At 44.9% G+C, this 19,976-nt stretch overlaps 1 protein-coding gene across 1 annotated transcript in view; it reads left to right on the forward strand.

Moving 5' to 3' along the window:
- Window positions 1-19,976, forward strand: part of ACTR1B (actin related protein 1B) — a 54,469-nt gene that overhangs the window by 25,769 nt on the left and 8,724 nt on the right. Inside the window, exons 3-9 of the mRNA XM_069214393.1 lie at window positions 6,356-6,431; window positions 6,787-6,912; window positions 10,922-11,046; window positions 11,138-11,354; window positions 11,548-11,640; window positions 11,746-11,920; window positions 12,815-12,876. Coding sequence (XP_069070494.1) covers window positions 6,356-6,431; window positions 6,787-6,912; window positions 10,922-11,046; window positions 11,138-11,354; window positions 11,548-11,640; window positions 11,746-11,920; window positions 12,815-12,876 — 874 coding nt within the window. The remainder of the gene's footprint in view (window positions 1-6,355; window positions 6,432-6,786; window positions 6,913-10,921; window positions 11,047-11,137; window positions 11,355-11,547; window positions 11,641-11,745; window positions 11,921-12,814; window positions 12,877-19,976) is intronic.

The raw sequence follows: 19,976 nt of genomic DNA on the forward strand, positions 1-19,976 counted from the left end.
CCGCAGTCTCCCTCAAGGTCTGTCAGCCTGCTTAGTATGGCCAGGCTCATATTAGCAACAAGCGGGGTAGGTTCTGGGTCAAAGTGGACAGATGTGCTGGCCCTCGCCCTATTGCATCTTGCCCAGCCTACCATGACAAACCTTGAAGGGCACAATGACTATGTAACTTAATTGAACTTAACACCTGCACAGTGTTCACTGACCAGCCTTGTTCTTCAGCATCAGAGACAAATCTATCACTTGAACCCTAAAATCTCACACTTCGCACTGTCTAGTATGGAAATGCTGGGAGCTAAACAGCTCTTGATCTCATCCCCTTCCTATAAATGTTATTTCTAAGTCTTTGCAGTGCCTAACTTGCTTTTTAGAAAGGCGTGTAGTAAGTAGTTTTCTGGAGAGACCTCGGAGGGGTACTTGTCTGACAAATACTGGGGATAAAGAAGGTGGGGAGTTGAAAAGGAGACCACATTCCGTCTCTTTCCTTTTCGATAGCCAGCCCTCTCTGAATGTATCAGTCCCTTTTGCACATAAACACAAATTGTGCTATTCCACATTTTATTTTCATTTCATCCGGACGCTGTTTAGTCACTCACTTACCTAATTTCGAGCCTCTTCTTCACGCTACAGCCTACAGGGTGTCCTAGGTTGCACACCTAGATAAGATGCATTCTGCATACAACATACCTGAAATAACTTCATGTTCCTCTCTTCGCTCATGCGTGTCCACCAAATACCTTTATATTTTTTTTTGTCTTAACTTTGAAGCAGCCTAAGCTTTACATCACCATTATGTACCAAAAAAACAAGATTCAGGATTGCCACTCCCTTCTTTCGCCAGTCATTTTCCCTTACTCAATGCCTATCTTTCCCTCGTATCTCCACAACCGGAATCTTCGGTTTCCCCCCCTCTGGAAGCAAAAGTATCATTGAAGCAAATCTCATTCTGTCCTAGTTTTACACGTCCCCTTCTTCCCTCATATGCTCCATTCCATCACTTTGAAGCAGATCAAGGACAGCATAAACACTATACAAGTAACCACCGTTGAAAGACACACTGCAGGACTCGTGATGACTACATTCTGGCCCCCACTCATTTGAAGTAGTACTGTGTAGGGCCAGTACCTATTTTCCCGATCTAGGATTTGAAGTAAAATTGTCTTCGATCACTTCTTACTGTTGGCCTTGTTGTGGTTTCCGTTTTTTGAGAGATCATGTTACTAGAAGCAGCCGTAACGCTTGTCTTGTGTCTCGTATGGGAGTGTGTCAGCTGCACAGAGGGCTGCGATTGGCTGATTTAGATTAACAGTGCAGTCAGGCAGCATTCTCACATCCGTGCTCTTGTGTGGGATGGCTTCAAGAATTTATAAATAGTGTCTTTGTTGACCTCTTTCATCTTGTGATGATTCATCAGGAGATGTTTAAGGCATATCTGCAGTATTTTATATGTTATTCTTTCCAGTTTATGAATATTATCCTGCTCATGTGGTGTCAGTGTTTTTTTTGTTTTTTTAATTTATGAAGACACCTTTACTCTGAATTCTTTCGATGCAGCTATCTGATCAGTAGACGTACCTTATAGTAGTTTTTTTAACAGGAGACTATGTCCTACCTTTGCAGCATTACCTGCCATAAACATCAGGTGTCTCAGAGCAGGATCTGTCTCACCTTCACAGCGAGTGCTGTTGTGTGCCAGAATATGTTTTTTTGGGCCACACCTGAAAGATTTCCTGCATTCAAGAAATAAACTGTGGCCTTTTCAGAGGAAAGAGAAATGGCAGGTGTCCATTACTCCTCCCAGTGCGTTAGGCTGATACGAAGTAAGGGTGTTGAGAGTTATAGAAACAGCCTGTTGGACAATCTCTTACAATCTGCCGGTGATACTGCAGGCACCTATCCCAGGTGTTGTTTTTATAAGACAGCCATTTGTCTAAGGGACGAGATGATTCAGAAGTCTACTTGCCGGGTAAAAACAAAATCTACTTGTCTCATCTCGTGCCATGCAGTGAGGCGACACATGATAGCAGCATTCTCTTTAAATGAGCTGTTATTATAACTTCTGATTATATCGGAGCGCATAATAAATCAAGTTTTATGTTCCAGCAAAGCGTTGATTTATGTCAGTTTTCTGAATATTATGAACTCTGAACATACCAGTGCTCAGTTTGTGTTAACTTTTTTAATATTCTCAGGTTTAGAACATGCAAAAGCTATATTGTTGAACTGCATCTGTTTAGTCCAGTTTTCTGATGATGTTAGGGCTCTGTATGTGGCCATAGTTTAATTATGCCTGAATTCTGATTATAGAGGTATGCTCATTTTCTGAGGAAGTGCCCTGTGAATTGATATGGCATACTTACTCTTAAGCATTCTCTTCATTAACAAAAGCTTACTGCAAATAATCCAAGGATATACTCGCAGTCCAGTGCCTATGTTACCAACTGAGGCTCTACGAGACTGGTCAGGTTTTACAAACTATGACATTTTTCGTGAGAGCAAATCTACCCTCAGGGGCTGGAAACGGACTGTTTGGGAGTGTCAGAGCTGGAGTTCTTTTTGAGTTTGTGCATACTCTGAAGCATACACGTTCTTCTCCTACTCCCCCCGTAACCTCTCTTCCTTCCAGAAAAGGTCATTCATTTATTCCTGATATAGGCAAAAGTAAGCAATTTTCTGGATTGGTAAGGAGATCATTTCATCCTGGAGATAACAAAAAAAAACGTTTTAGCAAGTAAGTGTGAAATTAATTACTTGGCAGATTTTCGCACGAGTTAATATACATTTGTATATTTGCTTATGGAAAAATTAAATATACAGAAGTTTTATAGGAGCATGAGTGTAAACTAGCAGCTGTTGCAGCTTTCTAGGCCTACTTCTGTAAAGCGTTATGAATTCCTTCCAGTCATAAATTTGCACCCATACAAGGGCACCGACCTGCTAGTGCACTTCTGTGACTTTTATTATGATTGGGGCTGCTAATTTATTACTGTTGGTTTTTGTGCATAAAATTGTTTTACACTGCTCAGTTATTAATTGTTGTTTTAAGTATTGGCATACATGCAACATGTTTTATTAAATGATAGCTTTAGAGAAAGGCTGTACAAGTTATCCTTAAAACTGCACCACAATTGTCTGAAACCTTTATCTGTTTTTTTTCAAGGTGCAAATATGTTTTGGGAGCATTTTATTTTGAAAGCAAATTTGCACTAAGTTCAACAAAACTGCCTGTGGCTACCATCGTTTTCAAGTTGTAGCCTAAAAGACATCTTACGGATACTTAGAAAACTGACCTAAGAATGCTTTCTGCCCATTGCTTACCATTGACTTTTGTTTTGTAACTCGCATTTTCTGGTTTTCTATTTGCTGGCTTTATTTGATCTAGGCTAGCCAGCTTAAGTTTGTCCCTTCTGTTGCTCAAACCTTATTTACTTTATTCCTCCACAAACTTTCTTTCTATTAACAGGCCTTTAAATCTTGTTCTTATCATGCTTATCTTGTCACATTTGCTGTGCATTCAAAGACAGAGGTCAGACTTCAGGCTTTTTTTTCAAGGGAACCCGGTGTTTATTAGGGTCGAGCCTGCGTTGCATGAGCTCGCGCATGCGTATCGCAGCGAGACGCTTTAGTATTTAGAAAAGGGCTCGGAGCCCTGTTAACTTCACGTCAGTGTTTTTTATTGGTTCGTGGGCTTGCCTAATAAAATCTGCTTGCTTTCATTAGTCGAAGGCACGCATACGTCATGCCTTTTCCGGGAGCTAGCCCTCCTCGAGCGCAGCGACCAAGTACAGAAAACATGTGAGGCTCGCTGTTTTCCATCGGGCTCGTGGACTTCGTTTTCTCTAATTTACGAGCGATCTCGCTTGGCAGAAGTCGAGCGCTTTACGTAGTTAATTTCACTTTTTCGGGTTATGTACATAAATGCACTTTTGCCCGATAGGTGAAAAGTCGGGTTAGGAGTTTACAACGCGATCAGCTCTAACATGAGCAAACGCGAGACCCGTTGCATTGTAAATGCTTGTTTTTATTTTGCTGACTTCAAATTGAGCGACTGTATGTGCCAATCCTGCTTAGTAAATGTGAGAGGATAATGTTATTTTTTCTAGCACGCACCAAAATTAACTGTGCTGATGTTTCAGAATATATCAGAATTAGTACATATGAAGCACTTTTTTGTAGTTCTGAAATGTGGTGGAAACAAATATTTGAGTGTAATCAAAACACATCAATACACTAGGAGATTATATTTGCACAAATGATGATTTGTGTGCAGTAAAAACGTATTTCCTTGCTTTGGTAATGGCAGTGCACTGCCACACCATGCATACCCCACATTACGTGACTCCACTCCTTTCCAATCTATGCCACTCCACTACATTCTACAACACTCCACTCTACACCCCTCCAATCTAAGACACACTGCTCCAAGCCACTTAACTCCACAACACAACATGCCTCTTCGCTCTATACCCCCCACTCTACTTCCCCACTCCACACTACTTACCCCACTCCAGCCCACCCCACTCTACCCAGCCCATTTTACCCACCCTACCATACCCTAATCTATCCACCTCACCTCATTCTATCACACACCATTTCAATCAACCTCACTTTAGTTTACCCCACCTTAACCCAATCTATCCCACCCTAACCCAATCTACCCCCACTCCAACCATACCTACCACAATCCACTTCACTATGATCCAGTCTACCCCACTCCATTACAATCTACTCCATTCCATTACAATCTACCTCATTCCAGTCCACTCCACCCCACTCCACTCCAATCTACCAACTCCATCCCAAACAGCTCCACTCCAGTCAACCACCCCACCCCAATCTATTGCACCCCACTCAAATCTACCCCACTCTGCCCTGATCTACCCCACTCCCGTCCACTACATTGTACTCCAGTCCAAGCTACTCCACTCCAATCTACCCAAATCCACTCTAATCTACTCAACTTCAGTCTACCCAGTCCAGTTTACCCCACTCCATTCCAGTTTGCCACACTCCACTCCAAATCCCACTGCACTCTATCCAACCCGTCTCCACTTTATTCTACTCCACTTCAATCTACCACTCCACTCTAATCTACCCGCTCAACTTCAATCTACCCAACTCCACCCCACCTCACTCCAATCTACCACTCTAATCTACTCTACTCCCATCCAACCCACTCCACCCACACCCCTTGGCCCCAGTATCCACTCCCCAATCTACCCCACTTCACCCAACTCACTTCACTCCACGCCACCACAATCTACCCCACCTTGCCCTACTACAATCCATTTTCCTTGACCCTTTTTGTTTGTTTTCCTTGACCCTGAACAATATGTTCCGGGCCTAGACTACAGGAATTCCCCACCCCTCGCTGCACTAAATCATAGAATACGTATGCGCGCATATAATGGTATTTTTTTAAATGTACAAGAACTTGTGTCATTCTCGGCAATCAAAAATGAAATCGTGGTAGAATCTAGATACACCTCAAGCATTGTTCATCACACATTCCTAGCATATTAGTATAATTCCCCAACTATATTATATTTAGCTGACTCCGTTTGATGTATTCATTTATCCTAATGTTTGCCGACTCATGTATAGTCCTCTACATACCTGTAAGCACCGGTTATCAGCATCTCTCCCCAGTAACCAGTCAGTCAGAATGCCCCAGTGGCTCTTGTCCTTTAGATCCTTTCTATGCATTATGGTCTATGAAGCAAGTTTTGGCGCTTTTCCAGTTGGATCCTGCATTTGCTACAACAGACAGAAGACAGTGCTTCGTTTAGTGTATTAGGAAGTTTACAGAAGGAGATGTTTTTTAACTTTCCAATTTTATGAGCACAAAACTTCCACAGTCAATGTGCAGTCCATGGTCTGTGTACTGTGCAGCACAGAATGGAAAAATCCCCTCTGCCTATTATAACTTTAGCAGCAGAAAATACATGACAGTTTATCACATACAAACTATGTTAGCTGCACAAGAAATTAGGCTAGAAACTCACATGTAAAAAGGGCCTGAATGAGGCCTAATACATCAGCATTTACTAAGCCATACTATCAGATCCTTTCAGTTCACAAATCAAGGTTATGAATGCATGCATCAAGGCCTGTGACTCATGTAACATTATTGAACATCGTATTAATATACAGCATTACTTTAGAAGAACTTTGGTCATCAAGTGTCAGGTCTTATCGTGGGCTTAGTTACTCTGCTTCACTTTTAGGTCTGGTCAAAATAAAATTCTGTTAAAGCAGTACTTGTTAATAGTCACCTCCATCTCATGAATTCTGGCCTAGTGACAATCCACCTTTTCTCCCTTGTTCTTCATAGTTTGCCTTACTTTTTCTTTTGTAGTGTTGGACGTCCAAAGCATGTGCGCGTCATGGCTGGAGCCCTCGAGGGGGATCTGTTCATTGGACCCAAAGCTGAGGTAACATGTCTTGGTTACGGTCCTTCTCTGCCTTTCTTAAGGCCCCTCAGTCTACCCATCTACCCACCCCACACCTCCTGACATTCCCTCATTTGCTGTTTCCTCAAACCCACTCCCATCTGCCACTAGCTTTGCCACCTTGCACTCCTTAGGTAATCCCTAAACCCGGTGACCCCTTTGCATCTCCTCCAAACCTCATGCCCACTCTTCTGTGTTCTCGACACTTTCTCTGCCCCCAGCCACCCGAGTGTTTCTCTCTCATCCCTGTCATGCAGCAAACTTCAGATTGTGCTCTGGCTATGAGCTGTGAAAGTACTGATCCTTTTCAACATTAATGATCAATCTACCTTTTCAGGAGCACCGTGGTCTGCTTTCCATCCGCTACCCTATGGAACATGGGATAGTGCGGGACTGGAACGACATGGAGCGGATCTGGCAGTATGTTTACTCGAAGGACCAGCTGCAGACCTTCTCCGAAGAGGTGAGACTCTGCTGTTGGACGAGGGTGAAATGGAGACAATTCTCATTTCTTTTGATGTCACTACCTTACTACCATAATTACAACTATTATTCTCTGATGACTTGGGGCTTGGGTATTGGTGTGGGGTGTTATGGATTTTTAAGTTTCTCTCTGAGAAACTATAGGCAACCTCAGCATATTCAGGGCTGCCAGAGTTTGTGGTGAACTTAGTCCATAAAACATAATTATCTGTGTTAATTTATAAGACCTTGGCCCCTTTTGTCTAAGGTCATTGAGCAAGAAATTCATACCCAGTTTTCTGTCAGCTGAACTTTACCACTTGCAGATGATGCTGACAATGTTATCAGCCATCGAAGCCAAAACTAGAACTCTTCTGTTCTGGTTTCCAGACCAGTGCTTAACCATTTGACTTCATGTTCTCTCCCAGAGTCTCAGGCAGTTGCGTGAACAGCTAAAGCATTTTGGTCTATGACAGTTTACAGTCTGACTCTCAACAGATGCATATCTTAAGACAGCCTTTATCTGGATCCCTGGTGGTCTGTCACTGACAAAGGACAAGGCCATTTGATTGTGCTGGTGGTTCCAGATCAGGGGTGCCGAGTAGTGACAGAACCTGTCAGATTTCAGAATAACCAAAATTGTGGCTGTTGTGACTAATCTGGCCATCCTGCATTTAATCTATTGCGTTTTACTAGAGCATTAAGAATGGGCAAGCAAGGATGATGTGACTCAGAATTCATCCGTCTTTGGAAGGAGCTTGAGCTCTGAAGGTTAGAATGGCTCTATCCTCATCTACCAGATCTACCCTAATGTGGCATTGTCAAGACACAGCCAGTCATTGCTCTTGTTTGATATTTAATTTTGCTCCTTCTGTAACACACCCTCTTACTCCAGTCTCAGCTCTGCGCTGATAACCCATGTGTCCTTGGGTGTGAGTCTACATCTGCCAAATAAGCCATGTTTTGCCAGCACCTCTTGCATATTTTCGGATAGGCTTCAATTATATAAAACTTGATAGTTGAATTCAGTAGCACCTGATCTTTTTCAGTGGTGAAAAGAAATAATGAATACTGGCAAACATGAAATGAATCATTACTTTTTCTATTATTTGGACAAACAGGTTGTTTTTTGTTTACTATTTGTTATTTTTTTTTTTTTTTTTGAGTGGAGAAACATGTGGAAATAATTCACAAGTGAAATGTGTCAAGTTAAAAATATGGGAGTTAAGTAATTTACTAGCTATCCTAAACTACTGTTGACATTCATTTAGATTTTGCTTGAAATCCATTAAAATAAATCGCAATGAACAAAACAAGTCGTAAAAAACTGAGGGAACCACCTCTGTGTGAAGAATACCCTGTTCATCTTTGTTTCCCAGTTTTGGGCTTAGGTTTTCTTGCAAGAGGCTACATTTTGTATTTACGTTCGTTGGGCCTCTTCAATTCCTCTATATAAATCTCCAACCCAGAATATAGTTGGATCACCACCAAAGTGCCTTGTATAAAGTATTTATTTTTTATGACAAGGCTGCTTTTTTTCTTCGTATGTGAATCCAAAACTCTGTCCTTCTGAAAACCCTTTATCTCCTGAAATGCTAGTTGTAAAGTCCCCACAAACCGTCCGTGCACATTTTCAAAATATTTAGTGAATTTCTTTAAAATGCTCCTTTTAAAATGTTGTTTTGGTTTGGCAGTTCGCAGGACAACTTAATGCAAACAATCACCTTAAATGGTGGAAGCCAAAACAGCCAAGAACCACAACTGCCTTCTTACTCTGAAACTCTGACCTCTGTCCATGGACTATCTAAATGCTCATCCAGACTTCCACATCGTTTTGAGGCATAGGACTTTAAAAGGAAATTACTTGATTGCATAAATGGGAAGTTTTTATGTGCAGACACATGACTATAAAAATCAACGTCAATCTATCTCTAAACTCTTCTTGCTGTGCCAAGAGATGCTAAAAGGCTCAAAATGGAACAAAATCTCAGGTCCTCCCTCACCCCCTGCACCACGCAGTGAACATGACAGCACCTAGAGGAGGATGCTGCTATGGTGTAAACATCTTCAAATCTCTACAATAATTGTGTATGAAAGGAACCTAAACTGGATCTGCTTCCTTCGGTATTTGGTAACCCAGAAAGAAGAGCCTTGTGTGAGTTTTAAGTATGCCCATTAGTCTGTAAAGTAAGTAAAGCAGTTTTGGAAAGATGGCTTCAACACCATTGTAAGAACACAATGTTTCCTTAGTAAGCAGCATATAATGAAAGATTCTTCTTCAAAATGTAACTGTCAAAATGAAGGTCTTCTGCACCTCCAGGGAATGTATACAAAGGACAAATGATCTAGTTTGCTTGTACATTTAGGCAACTACTAAAAAGAGGCTATAAATTTGAGTATGATCTGCTTCCATTTCAGGAACCGGTGGTCCAGCCTGGGTTTGCGGTTGGTGTGAAGGATTAGAGATAGTAAACTTTGATCAGGAAATTAAGTCAGTTTCCCAACTGCTAGAGGTCGTGGTATAACACGTGTGCTCCAGCCGTCTTTACAGTAGGTGCTGCTCTGTCCAACAGTTAAATCTGTGGAAAATGCACTCCCACCTGATCAAAATGGCACTTATAGGAATAACGTGCCTTGATATCCTGGGCCAAAAACCTCTGTTTTCGGTTGATATCTAGTGAAGCATTGATTTTTGGAAGTACCTCAGTAGTTAAAAAAAAAAAAAAAAAACGTATGAGGCAACCTTATGATGTATTGATCTTTTGAGGTAACTTATCTGCTCGGTCCAGTTACCCTTCTTCAGTTGAGCAGATGTCAGCGCCGTTCTATGAAGTACCAAGCTCAGGAGACTGTTGTCTTTGAGGTGCTCCTTGAGTGGAAGGAACACCATGGCAAGAGCAGGGAAACCCCTGTTAGAATGCACCTGGGAAAGCTTGATTGAGAAAAAGAGGGATGATAGAGAAATAAGCTCTCTGAAAATGGGGATTTCTGGCAAATATTTTTGAGTTTTGCTCCCATGATGTCTAAGAACGTGTGGTTTAAACTGCTACAATGTCATGTTTTACACAGAAAAGTACTGTAACACTTAGAGTGCATAAAACGTGCCCTGCTTCGGGCATCGTCTGCCCTAGATGTAAATTTTGAATTCACAGCAGCAGGATTTTATCATACAATCTTGGACTCTCCATTTGCTGAATTCTGAGGGGTTCATAGCTTTCTTTGCCAATGAGACTAGTGAGGACTGAATTGTTTAAACCAGAAACATGTCTACTGGGCCTAACGCATCATCCCAAAATAAGGACATTATTAACAGGTTTGTGGACTTGGTGTTGATTCTCGCCAAATATCCTGCAGCAGTGACCTCGAAGTTCACTAGGGCAAGTGCTTCAAGGGGCTGAGCTAGAAAGGACAATACTTCATGTGCAACAAAGGAGGTTGGTGTGACAGACGTGAATACAACCCATCACTGGGATGAATTAGTGGACGAATTTACGAAGAAGCGTAACAATGACAGATCAGCTTGAGTTCTGCCCTGGGTGGAGATTTTGGCAATAGATATTGCACCTACCTGTTACACCATTCATAATAAAGACATAACACCAAATGACCTATGCACACAGTTCATATGACAAAAGGGAGGAAGAGGAGTGAAATTGGCTGTCCAATAGCAAGTCTATTCTAGAGAGTCTGCCCTAGTGAACAAACGTTATAAAATGTTCAGCATCAGGAAAAGCGTCACACTGAATAAACCTTTTAGTATGGAATAAAGGTCCTTGAATTGAAAGTTTAAGGGGTGAAAAAAAGCATTGCGTACATAACCTTTATTAGTTTAAGTAGTCATTTGTGTCTTTTTATTTGATTTGTAAAATTGCAAGGATGATACTTTAAATTCTTGAAACAGAGTAAGTACATCATTGCATGTTAAAAAAAATGTTTGCAAAAGCGGCCTGTTGGATTGTCATCTTTTGTAACTGCAGAGCTCATTTGTTATCATTCGTCTCTTCCTCCAGCACCCTGTTCTGCTGACGGAAGCCCCTCTCAACCCAAGCAAGAACCGTGAGCGGGCAGCCGAGGTTTTCTTTGAGACTTTCAATGTGCCTGCTCTGTTCATCTCCATGCAGGCCGTGCTCAGTCTGTAAGTTCTGCCTGGGGAGGTTGGCAGGAGGGCAGTCTGGCATTTGTTCTCATCTGCCCTTTTGTTGTAATGTCTGTTCTTTCTGTTGCAGCTATGCCACAGGCCGCACCACGGGTGTGGTGTTGGATGCAGGAGATGGGGTGACGCATGCTGTGCCCATCTACGAGGGATTTGCCATGCCTCACTCCATTATGAGAGTGGATGTAGCTGGTCGGGACGTGTCCAAATACTTGCGGTTACTTTTGCGAAAGGAGGGCTATGACTTCCACACCTCAGCAGAGTTTGAAGTGGTGAAGACCATAAAGGAGGTGAATAACTGGTTTGTTCTTCACAGACGTACTTAAAGGTGCTTAGGCAGGGCTATCTATTGGTTTAAAATGATCTCTGCATATAGAGAAGAAATTTTGTAAAAAGGTTTGGTGTTATTGGGCCAGAGAGAGAAAGAAATGTCGACTGCTTTCGTTTTCTTGCTCACAAGTCTTTTTCTTTGTCTCGGTGCAGAGAGCTTGTTATCTATCCATCAACCCTCAGAAAGATGAGACCCTAGAAGCAGAAAAGGTGCAGTACACCCTACCAGATGGAAGCACACTAGATGTGAGTATTCCAGAGCTTCAGCAACTTCCTAGCCAGACAAACCTGCTACTCTTGAATACCCATCAGTGCACTCTGCCATGGTATTCACTCTGTGTGCTCCAATAGGTTGGCCCAGCCCGCTTCAGGGCGCCCGAGCTGCTCTTCCGACCAGATCTTATTGGGGATGAGAGTGAAGGAATTCATGAGGTGCTGGCATTTGCCATCCAGAAGTCTGACATGGACCTGAGACGCACCCTTTTCTCCAACATCGTTCTATCGGGTGGTTCTACGCTGTTTAAAGGTGATGTACACTCTCTGGACTGAATTGGAAATCGTCTGTCCAATGACTCTTCCTTCTGTCCAATTGTATTTCCTTTAAAGTGAACTTGTTAGCTTGTAACCTGGCTTTGTGTTTAGTTTTCTTCCATGAGATGCCAGCTACGTGCCTTGCATAATACATTCATGTTATGATGCAGTTTATGACAAAGCTCCCCTTCGGCTCCCTCATAAAACCACATAAAAGACACTTTCTCTATATGGATTGATGAAACATGTGTAGGTTAAGTAAAGGCAAGACACAAAAAGTTTATTGCAGTGTTCCTATACACACCCAGTCAGTGTTGAGCATCTTAATAATCCTACAAAGCTCTGGAGTGGGAGGAGCTACTGAGAATTCTGGAGCTATTAATTGGTACCATTCTGCAGGCAGAAATATGCATTACTTTAGTAGTTTGCTGGAGCTTCAGGAAATGTCATATTGTCTTTTGGTGCCACCCCACATGATTGAATTTGGCTGTGGAAGAGGAGAGAGCTTGTAACCTATCGCCCTCTGGGCTTATAACTTGGTAAAGGGATTGATATGTGCCCTTAAAGTAGGATATTACCGTCTTTTAAGTGTTTCAATAGCATTCCAGTGTACAACATGGCCTTGGCTAATACTAGCATGCGGTTCTAATCCACACACCCTGATCCCTTTATAATTTCCCCCGCCTTTCTGTTACATCACAGTTTCTGTCTTATAGGACATGCGCACACCCATTCATTACCGCTACCACCGCAGTTCTGCTTGCTTATGTCAGCACAAACCTGCTGGGGAGTTCATCTTGTTTTAGTTTGAGGCGCATTTAGAACAAAATGTAATTAGCTGACTTGTCGTTGATATAAATACTATAACTCGTTGACTCCTTCATTTCAGGTTTTGGTGATCGCTTACTTAGTGAAGTAAAGAAACTTGCCCCAAAAGATGTCAAAATAAAGGTATGATCATTTGTAATTGCGCAGCACAAACCAAAACCAGATCTGGGAATGCTTAATAACATGTTATATGATTCACATATATTTTGCCATTTTTAGGTCTGAGTTTTGACAGCACCGCTGTCAAAGTGAAGGGACCTGTTACTAACAATATATATACGATGGACTCTGGGTCCACCTCTCTCAACCATTGACCTTCTCTGACTAGCCACTGGGTTGGTACTTTGTCAATCACTTCTGGGCTCAGTGCAGGGGGACGTATTAATCTCTCACCTGATGGTTCTGGCTGAGTGTATCCCTTTTCCTCCTCCACTCAAGTGCTTCCACTAAACTTCGTGAAAAGCTTGTTTACAACTGTAGTCCTCTCTGCCTGCTCCTGCTACCTCCCTCTCGTGTATCTCACTGTAATGTGCTTAGGCTGCCTGTGTCAACACATTAGGTCTGTTGGTGAATGCATTGCTTATTAAGGTTGTTTGTGGGTTTTGTGCGGGTCAGTTTTAACTGTGATAACAGGAATCTAGAACAACTCTCGGTTACTGGGCAGTATCCATGGTGGGTACTTTTGTTTACCACTCATGTTCAAGGATCACCACTGTTAGTGAAGTTCAGTTGGATAATCAAGTTGTGGACTTTAGGCACATGACTCTTGAAAGTTACTGAAGGCAAACAGTGAAGCCTTGTTCTAATAGGTGGTTGTTAGAAACCCAGATTTAGCATGACACAGTAAATAACAAATGAGGCAGTTCAGGCAAAAAGATTTATTTGTAATGAATATTACTCTATAGATGCTCTGTCAGCCTTCATATTTATCACTGGAGTGGGTTGTACCAAATTGCTTATGTGTTCCTCTGGGGCTATGCGTGCCTGTTATATGACTAAGGCGTGTGTTATAAGTAGCTGATAGTGAGTGCTTTTGGGTGTCCTAATACTTGTTATTGCATATTCAGGCCTCTTTGTTTGTTAATCCTTCTTTCATGATGTGTGCTTTCATGACATGTTGACTGATACCTTGACTCACATCTACAGGGAGTGCAGAATTATTAGGCAAATGAGTATTTTGACCACATCATCCTCTTTATGCATGTTGTCTTACTCCAAGCTGTATAGGCTCGAAAGCCTACTACCAATTAAGCATATTAGGTGATGTGCATCTCTGTAATGAGAAGGGGTGTGGTCTAATGACATCAACACCCTATATCAGGTGTGCATAATTATTAGGCAACTTCCTTTCCTTTGGCAAAATGGGTCAAAAGAAGGACTTGACAGGCTCAGAAAAGTCAAAAATAGTGAGATATCTTGCAGAGGGATGCAGCACTCTTAAAATTGCAAAGCTTCTGAAGCGTGATCATCGAACAATCAAGCGTTTCATTCAAAATAGTCAACAGGGTCGCAAGAAGCGTGTGGAAAAACCAAGGCGCAAAATAACTGCCCATGAACTGAGAAAAGTCAAGCGTGCAGCTGCCACGATGCCACTTGCCACCAGTTTGGCCATATTTCAGAGCTGCAACCTCACTGGAGTGCCCAAAAGCACAAGGTGTGCAATACTCAGAGACATGGCCAAGGTAAGAAAGGCTGAAAGACGACCACCACTGAACAAGACACACAAGCTGAAACGTCAAGACTGGGCCAAGAAATATCTCAAGACTGATTTTCTAAGGTTTTATGGACTGATGAAATGAGAGTGAGTCTTGATGGGCCAGATGGATGGGCCCGTGGCTGGATTGGTAAAGGGCAGAGAGCTCCAGTCCGACTCAGACGCCAGCAAGGTGGAGGTGGAGTACTGGTTTGGGCTGGTATCATCAAAGATGAGCTTGTGGGGCCTTTTCGGGTTGAGGATGGAGTCAAGCTCAACTCCCAGTCCTACTGCCAGTTCCTGGTAGACACCTTCTTCAAGCAGTGGTACAGGAAGAAGTCTGCATCCTTCAAGAAAAACATGATTTTCATGCAGGACAATGCTCCATCACACGCGTCCAAGTACTCCACAGCGTGGCTGGCAAGAAAGGGTATAAAAGAAGGAAATCTAATGACATGGCCTCCTTGTTCACCTGATCTGAACCCCATTGAGAACCTGTGGTCCATCATCAAATGTGAGATTTACAAGGAGGGAAAACAGTACACCTCTCTGAACAGTGTATTGGAGGCTGTGGTTGCTGCTGCACGCAATGTTGATGGTGAACAGATCAAAACACTGACAGAATCCATGGATGGCAGGCTTTTGAGTGTCCTTGCAAAGAAAGGTGGCTATATTGGTCACTGATTTGTTTTTGTTTTGTTTTTGAATGTCAGAAATGTATATTTGTGAATGTTGAGATGTTATATTGGTTTCACTGGTAATAATAAATAATTGAAATGGGTATATATTTGTTTTTTGTTAAGTTGCCTAATAATTATGCACAGTAATAGTCACCTGCACACACAGATATCCCCCTAACATAGCTAAAACTAAAAACAAACTAAAAACTACTTCCAAAAATATTCAGCTTTGATATTAATTAGTTTTTTGGGTTCATTGAGAACATGGTTGTTGTTCAATAATAATATTAATCCTCAAAAATACAACTTGCCTAATAATTCTGCACTCCCTGTATATAGCATGCTTGTGCGGTTGCTTCTGCGGAATGCTGCCTTATGTGACCTGTAGAAAGCTGTTATTGTTAAGTGCTGCTAGGTTCCCCTGACCGCATTCTAAGGCATATCTGAGCTATGCTGAGTGAATTTGCGATCTGTTCTAATAGTACTGTTGGACAAACCCATGCTTTGGTGCATCTCATGATAAGAAACAAACTTCTTGACATTTGAACTTAGAACGGAGTAAATCGTAGTCAATTATATTATGTTTCTGTTTTGGGAATTACATAAGGCTAATAAACCCCGACTATGCAGGACCAGTCTTCCAAGAAGGGCTGTTCCATACCCCCGCCGTAGTGAAATGTTTCCTCTGTGTAGTTTTCCTGTCCTTTCTCATCCCATTTGGCTTCAATTTTGAACGCCCACCCCATTTGGCGCCATGCTTCACCCAATGTGCGGGTGGTTGAATGGCAAACAGGTCTCTCTTTCCATTTGAGATGCAGCTTACTCATGTGCCAATCTAACTTTGCCCATCTCTACACATTCACGGCGAGGGAGAAATCCTGCCAGCCATGATTTACACATGATATGCAAGTTTAAAAGTAAATGCCATAAAAGATGCTTTTTGAAGGGCCAACTATGAGGAGATTTGGTCTCCATAGCCCAGGGCTGCGAGAGCAGTTGCTTACCTGGTGAGCAGCGTCTATAGTATCACACTTTAAATATTAACAATACAATTGTTGCAATACCTACTTACTGCAGGGGCCCTGTCATACCTTTGACTGGTTTGATTTTGATTTTTGATTCAGCCTGTTTAGTCTCCCTGAGATACTGAGTTTCAGCTGGAGTCCATTTAATAATAGGGATTATGACCCAAGGGTAGGTCGCTCCCCCTGCCGCTGCAGCCCCTCCAGGTTCCTGAGTTCCTGCGTTCCTGAGACCCACCTAACAGTAAGTACACCCCCCCCTCCCAACCCCTCGCTCTGCCCCGCGCTACTCACCCTCTCTCCTGCTTCTTTTCTTCTTTTCTTCTTCTCTGTTCTTCCTCCTCACTCCGCGTCTGTAATCTTCTTCTGTACTCTTCTTTCCCCCGTCTTCACTCTTCTTCTCTTCTTCCTCATCTTCTTCGGTGGTCTTCTGCCCTCTGTTCTCTGTTTTCTGGATCTTCTTCTGTGTTCTTCTGTTTTCCGCTGCGTTCTTCTGTGTTCTTCCGGTCTTCCATTCTTCTCTCCTTCCGGTCTTCTGATCTTCCTTTCTTCTCTCCTTCTGGTCTTCTGGTCTTCTGGTCTTCTGTTCTTCTGTTCTTCTGTTCTTCTTGTCTTCTGCCTTTGGCTCTTCTGCCTCCTCCGTCCTCTTCTCCCCGCGCCTGCCCTCCTGCCTCATCCCCCTCCCCCACTCGCATCCCCCTCTCTATCTCCCCTATCTATCCCGTTCACTATCTACCTCCCTCACTCCTCCTATCTACCTATCTCTCTATCCCAACTATCTAACTCCCTCACTCTCCACCTCCTCCTATCTTCCTATCTCTCTATGTATTTCCCTATCTATCGATTTCCCTATCTATCTATTTTCTCTATCTATTTCCCTATCTCTCCCCCCTCCCTCACCCCTTCTATTACCTATCTTCCTATCCTCTCACTCTACCTCTCACCCACCTCTACAACCCTCCCTCCCCTATCTTCTCAACTCTACTCCTATCTTTTTCCCCTATCTCCTAAACCTCCTAACACTCACCCCCCTCTGCCCTTAAACCCCCCTCCCCCAGCTCTTCTCACTCTACCTGTCCCTCCCTCCCTCGCGCTTTCCCGCCTCGACCTCCTGCACGCCCCCGCGCTCCCATTCCCCCCCACCTGACCCCTCCCCCCCCTCCTACCTCATATGGCGGGCGCTGCGCAACCGCTCAGCGGGTGCGCGGACTGTCTGCGCCCGTCCGCGCCTGTCCTGCGCCCAGCGCCACGACCCCTGGTCCCCAGCTCTCCCAAGCCCTGCTGACCCGCTACGACCCCACCACCCTCCACGCCCTCAACCCAGGACGCTCCAAAACTTGCTTCCAAGCTCACCCCAAACGCACCCATGGACCCTTTGCCTTCAACTCCTGCAAACGCACCTTCCACCACGCAACAACCACGACCACAAGCCCACGCGCCATCAACCACCTCAAGTGCATCCTAGTCAACGCCCGCTCCGTCCACAAACACGCCGTTGAACTCTGGGACCTCCTGGACTCCATAGCACCGGACGTCGCCTTCATCACTGAGACCTGGATGAACGCCTCCTCGGCCCCCGACATAGCCACTGCCATCCCCGAAGGCTACAAGATCTCCAGAAAAGACCGCACCAACCAGGTAGGAGGAGGGATCGCCATCGTCTTCAGACTCCATCAGCGTCACCACCTCCACCGAAGACACCCCTCTCGCCGCTGAACACCTGCACTTTCAGATTCGCACCGATCCGAGGACCACCCTCAGAGGATCCCTCGTCTACCGTCCTCCCAGGCCACGCGCCCCCTTCAGCGACGCCATCGCCGACTTCATCTCCCCGCACGCCCTCGCCTCACCGGACTACATCCTCTTAGGCGACCTCAACTTCCATCTGGAACAAAACAACGACCCCAACACCACCACTTTGCTCGCCAACCTCGGCCTCAAACAACTGGTGAACACCGCCACCCACATCGCCGGACACACGCTTGACCCCATCTTCTCCGCCAGCAAACACGTCTTCTTCAGCCACGCCTCCGCCCTACACTGGACTGACCACAGCTGCGTCCACTTCACATTCCGACGCGAGACCCGCCACCTCCGCACCCAACCCATCCCTCGTCGACAGTGGAACAAGATCCCCGAAGAGCAACTCTTCTCCGCACTCGCCGCCAACCAACCCACCCTCACCACCGACCCCAACGACGCAGCCCTCAACCTCACAAACTGGATCTCCAACTGCGCAGACATCCTTGCCCCCCTCAAACGCACGCATCGACAGACCAACACCAAAAAACCTCTCTGGTTCTCTGACACCCTCAAAGAATCAAAGAAATCTTGTCGCGCCCTTGAGAAAGCCTGGCGCAAGGACCGCACCGCTGACAACATGACCGCCCTCAAGAACGCTACCCGCGAACACCACCACCTGATCCGCGCCGCCAAAAGGAACTTTTTCACTGACAGACTGGACAAAAACAGACACAACAGCAGAGAACTCTTCAGCATCGTCAAGGAGTTCTCCAACCCCAGCGCCAACGCCGTCACGCCCTCACAGGATCTGTGCGAATCCCTTGCCACTTTCTTCCATCGCAAGATTAGCGACCTCCACGACAGCTTCGGACACCAGACCCAACCAAACACCACCGAACCGGCATCCACGGCCATCACCCTCATCAACTGGTCCTTCATCAACACGGAAGAAACCAAATCCATCATGAACTCTATCCACTCCGGCGCCCCTTCGGACCCCTGCCCGCACTTCATCTTTAACAAAGCCAACGACATCATCGCCCCGCACCTCCAGACCGTCATCAACTCCTCTTTTTCTTCTGCTACCTACCCCGAATGCTGGAAACACGCCGAAGTCAACGCTCTACTAAAGAAACCTACGGCTGACCCGAGCGACCTGAAAAACTTCCGCCCCATCTCTCTTCTGCCTTTCCCAGCCAAAGTAATAGAGAAGACCGTCAACAAACAGCTGACCAACTTCCTGGAAGACAACAACCTGCTCGACCCCTCACAAACCGGATTCCGAACCAACCACAGCACTGAAACCGCCCTCATCTCAGTCACTGACGACATCAGAACCCTGATGGACAACGGTGAAACAGTCGCCCTCATTCTGCTCGACCTCTCGGCTGCCTTTGACACCGTCTGTCACCGCACCCTAATCACCCGCCTCCGCTCCACCGGAATCCAAGGCCAGGCCCTGGACTGGATCGCCTCCTTCCTCTCTAACCGTTCCCAAAGAGTTTACCTCCCTCCGTTTCGCTCTGAACCCACCGAGATCATCTGCGGCGTACCCCAAGGCTCATCACTCAGCCCGACACTCTTCAATGTCTACATGAGCCCCCTCGCCAACATCGTACGCAAGCACGACATCATCATCACCTCCTACGCCGACGACACCCAACTTATACTCTCCCTCACCAAGGACCCCGCCAGCGCCAAGACCAACCTACAAGAGGGTATGAAGGACGTCGCAGATTGGATGAGGCTCTGCCGCCTAAAGCTGAACTCGGAAAAAACAGAAGTCCTCATCCTCGGCAACACCCCGTCCGCCTGGGACGACTCCTGGTGGCCCACTGCCCTAGCACCGCACCGACCCCCACAGACCACGCCCGCAACCTCGGCTTCATCTTGGACCCTCTTCTCACCATGACCAAGCAAGTCAACGCCGTGTCCTCCGCCTGCTTCCTCACCCTCCGCATGCTCCGCAAGATCTTCCGCTGGATCCCCGCCGACACCAGAAAAACCGTGACCCACGCCCTCGTCACGAGCCGCCTGGACTACGGCAACACCCTCTACGCCGGGACCACAGCCAAACTCCAAAAC

Source organism: Pleurodeles waltl, chromosome 11 (genome assembly GCF_031143425.1).
Source record: "Pleurodeles waltl isolate 20211129_DDA chromosome 11, aPleWal1.hap1.20221129, whole genome shotgun sequence".
Classification (NCBI taxonomy): domain Eukaryota; kingdom Metazoa; phylum Chordata; class Amphibia; order Caudata; family Salamandridae; genus Pleurodeles; species Pleurodeles waltl.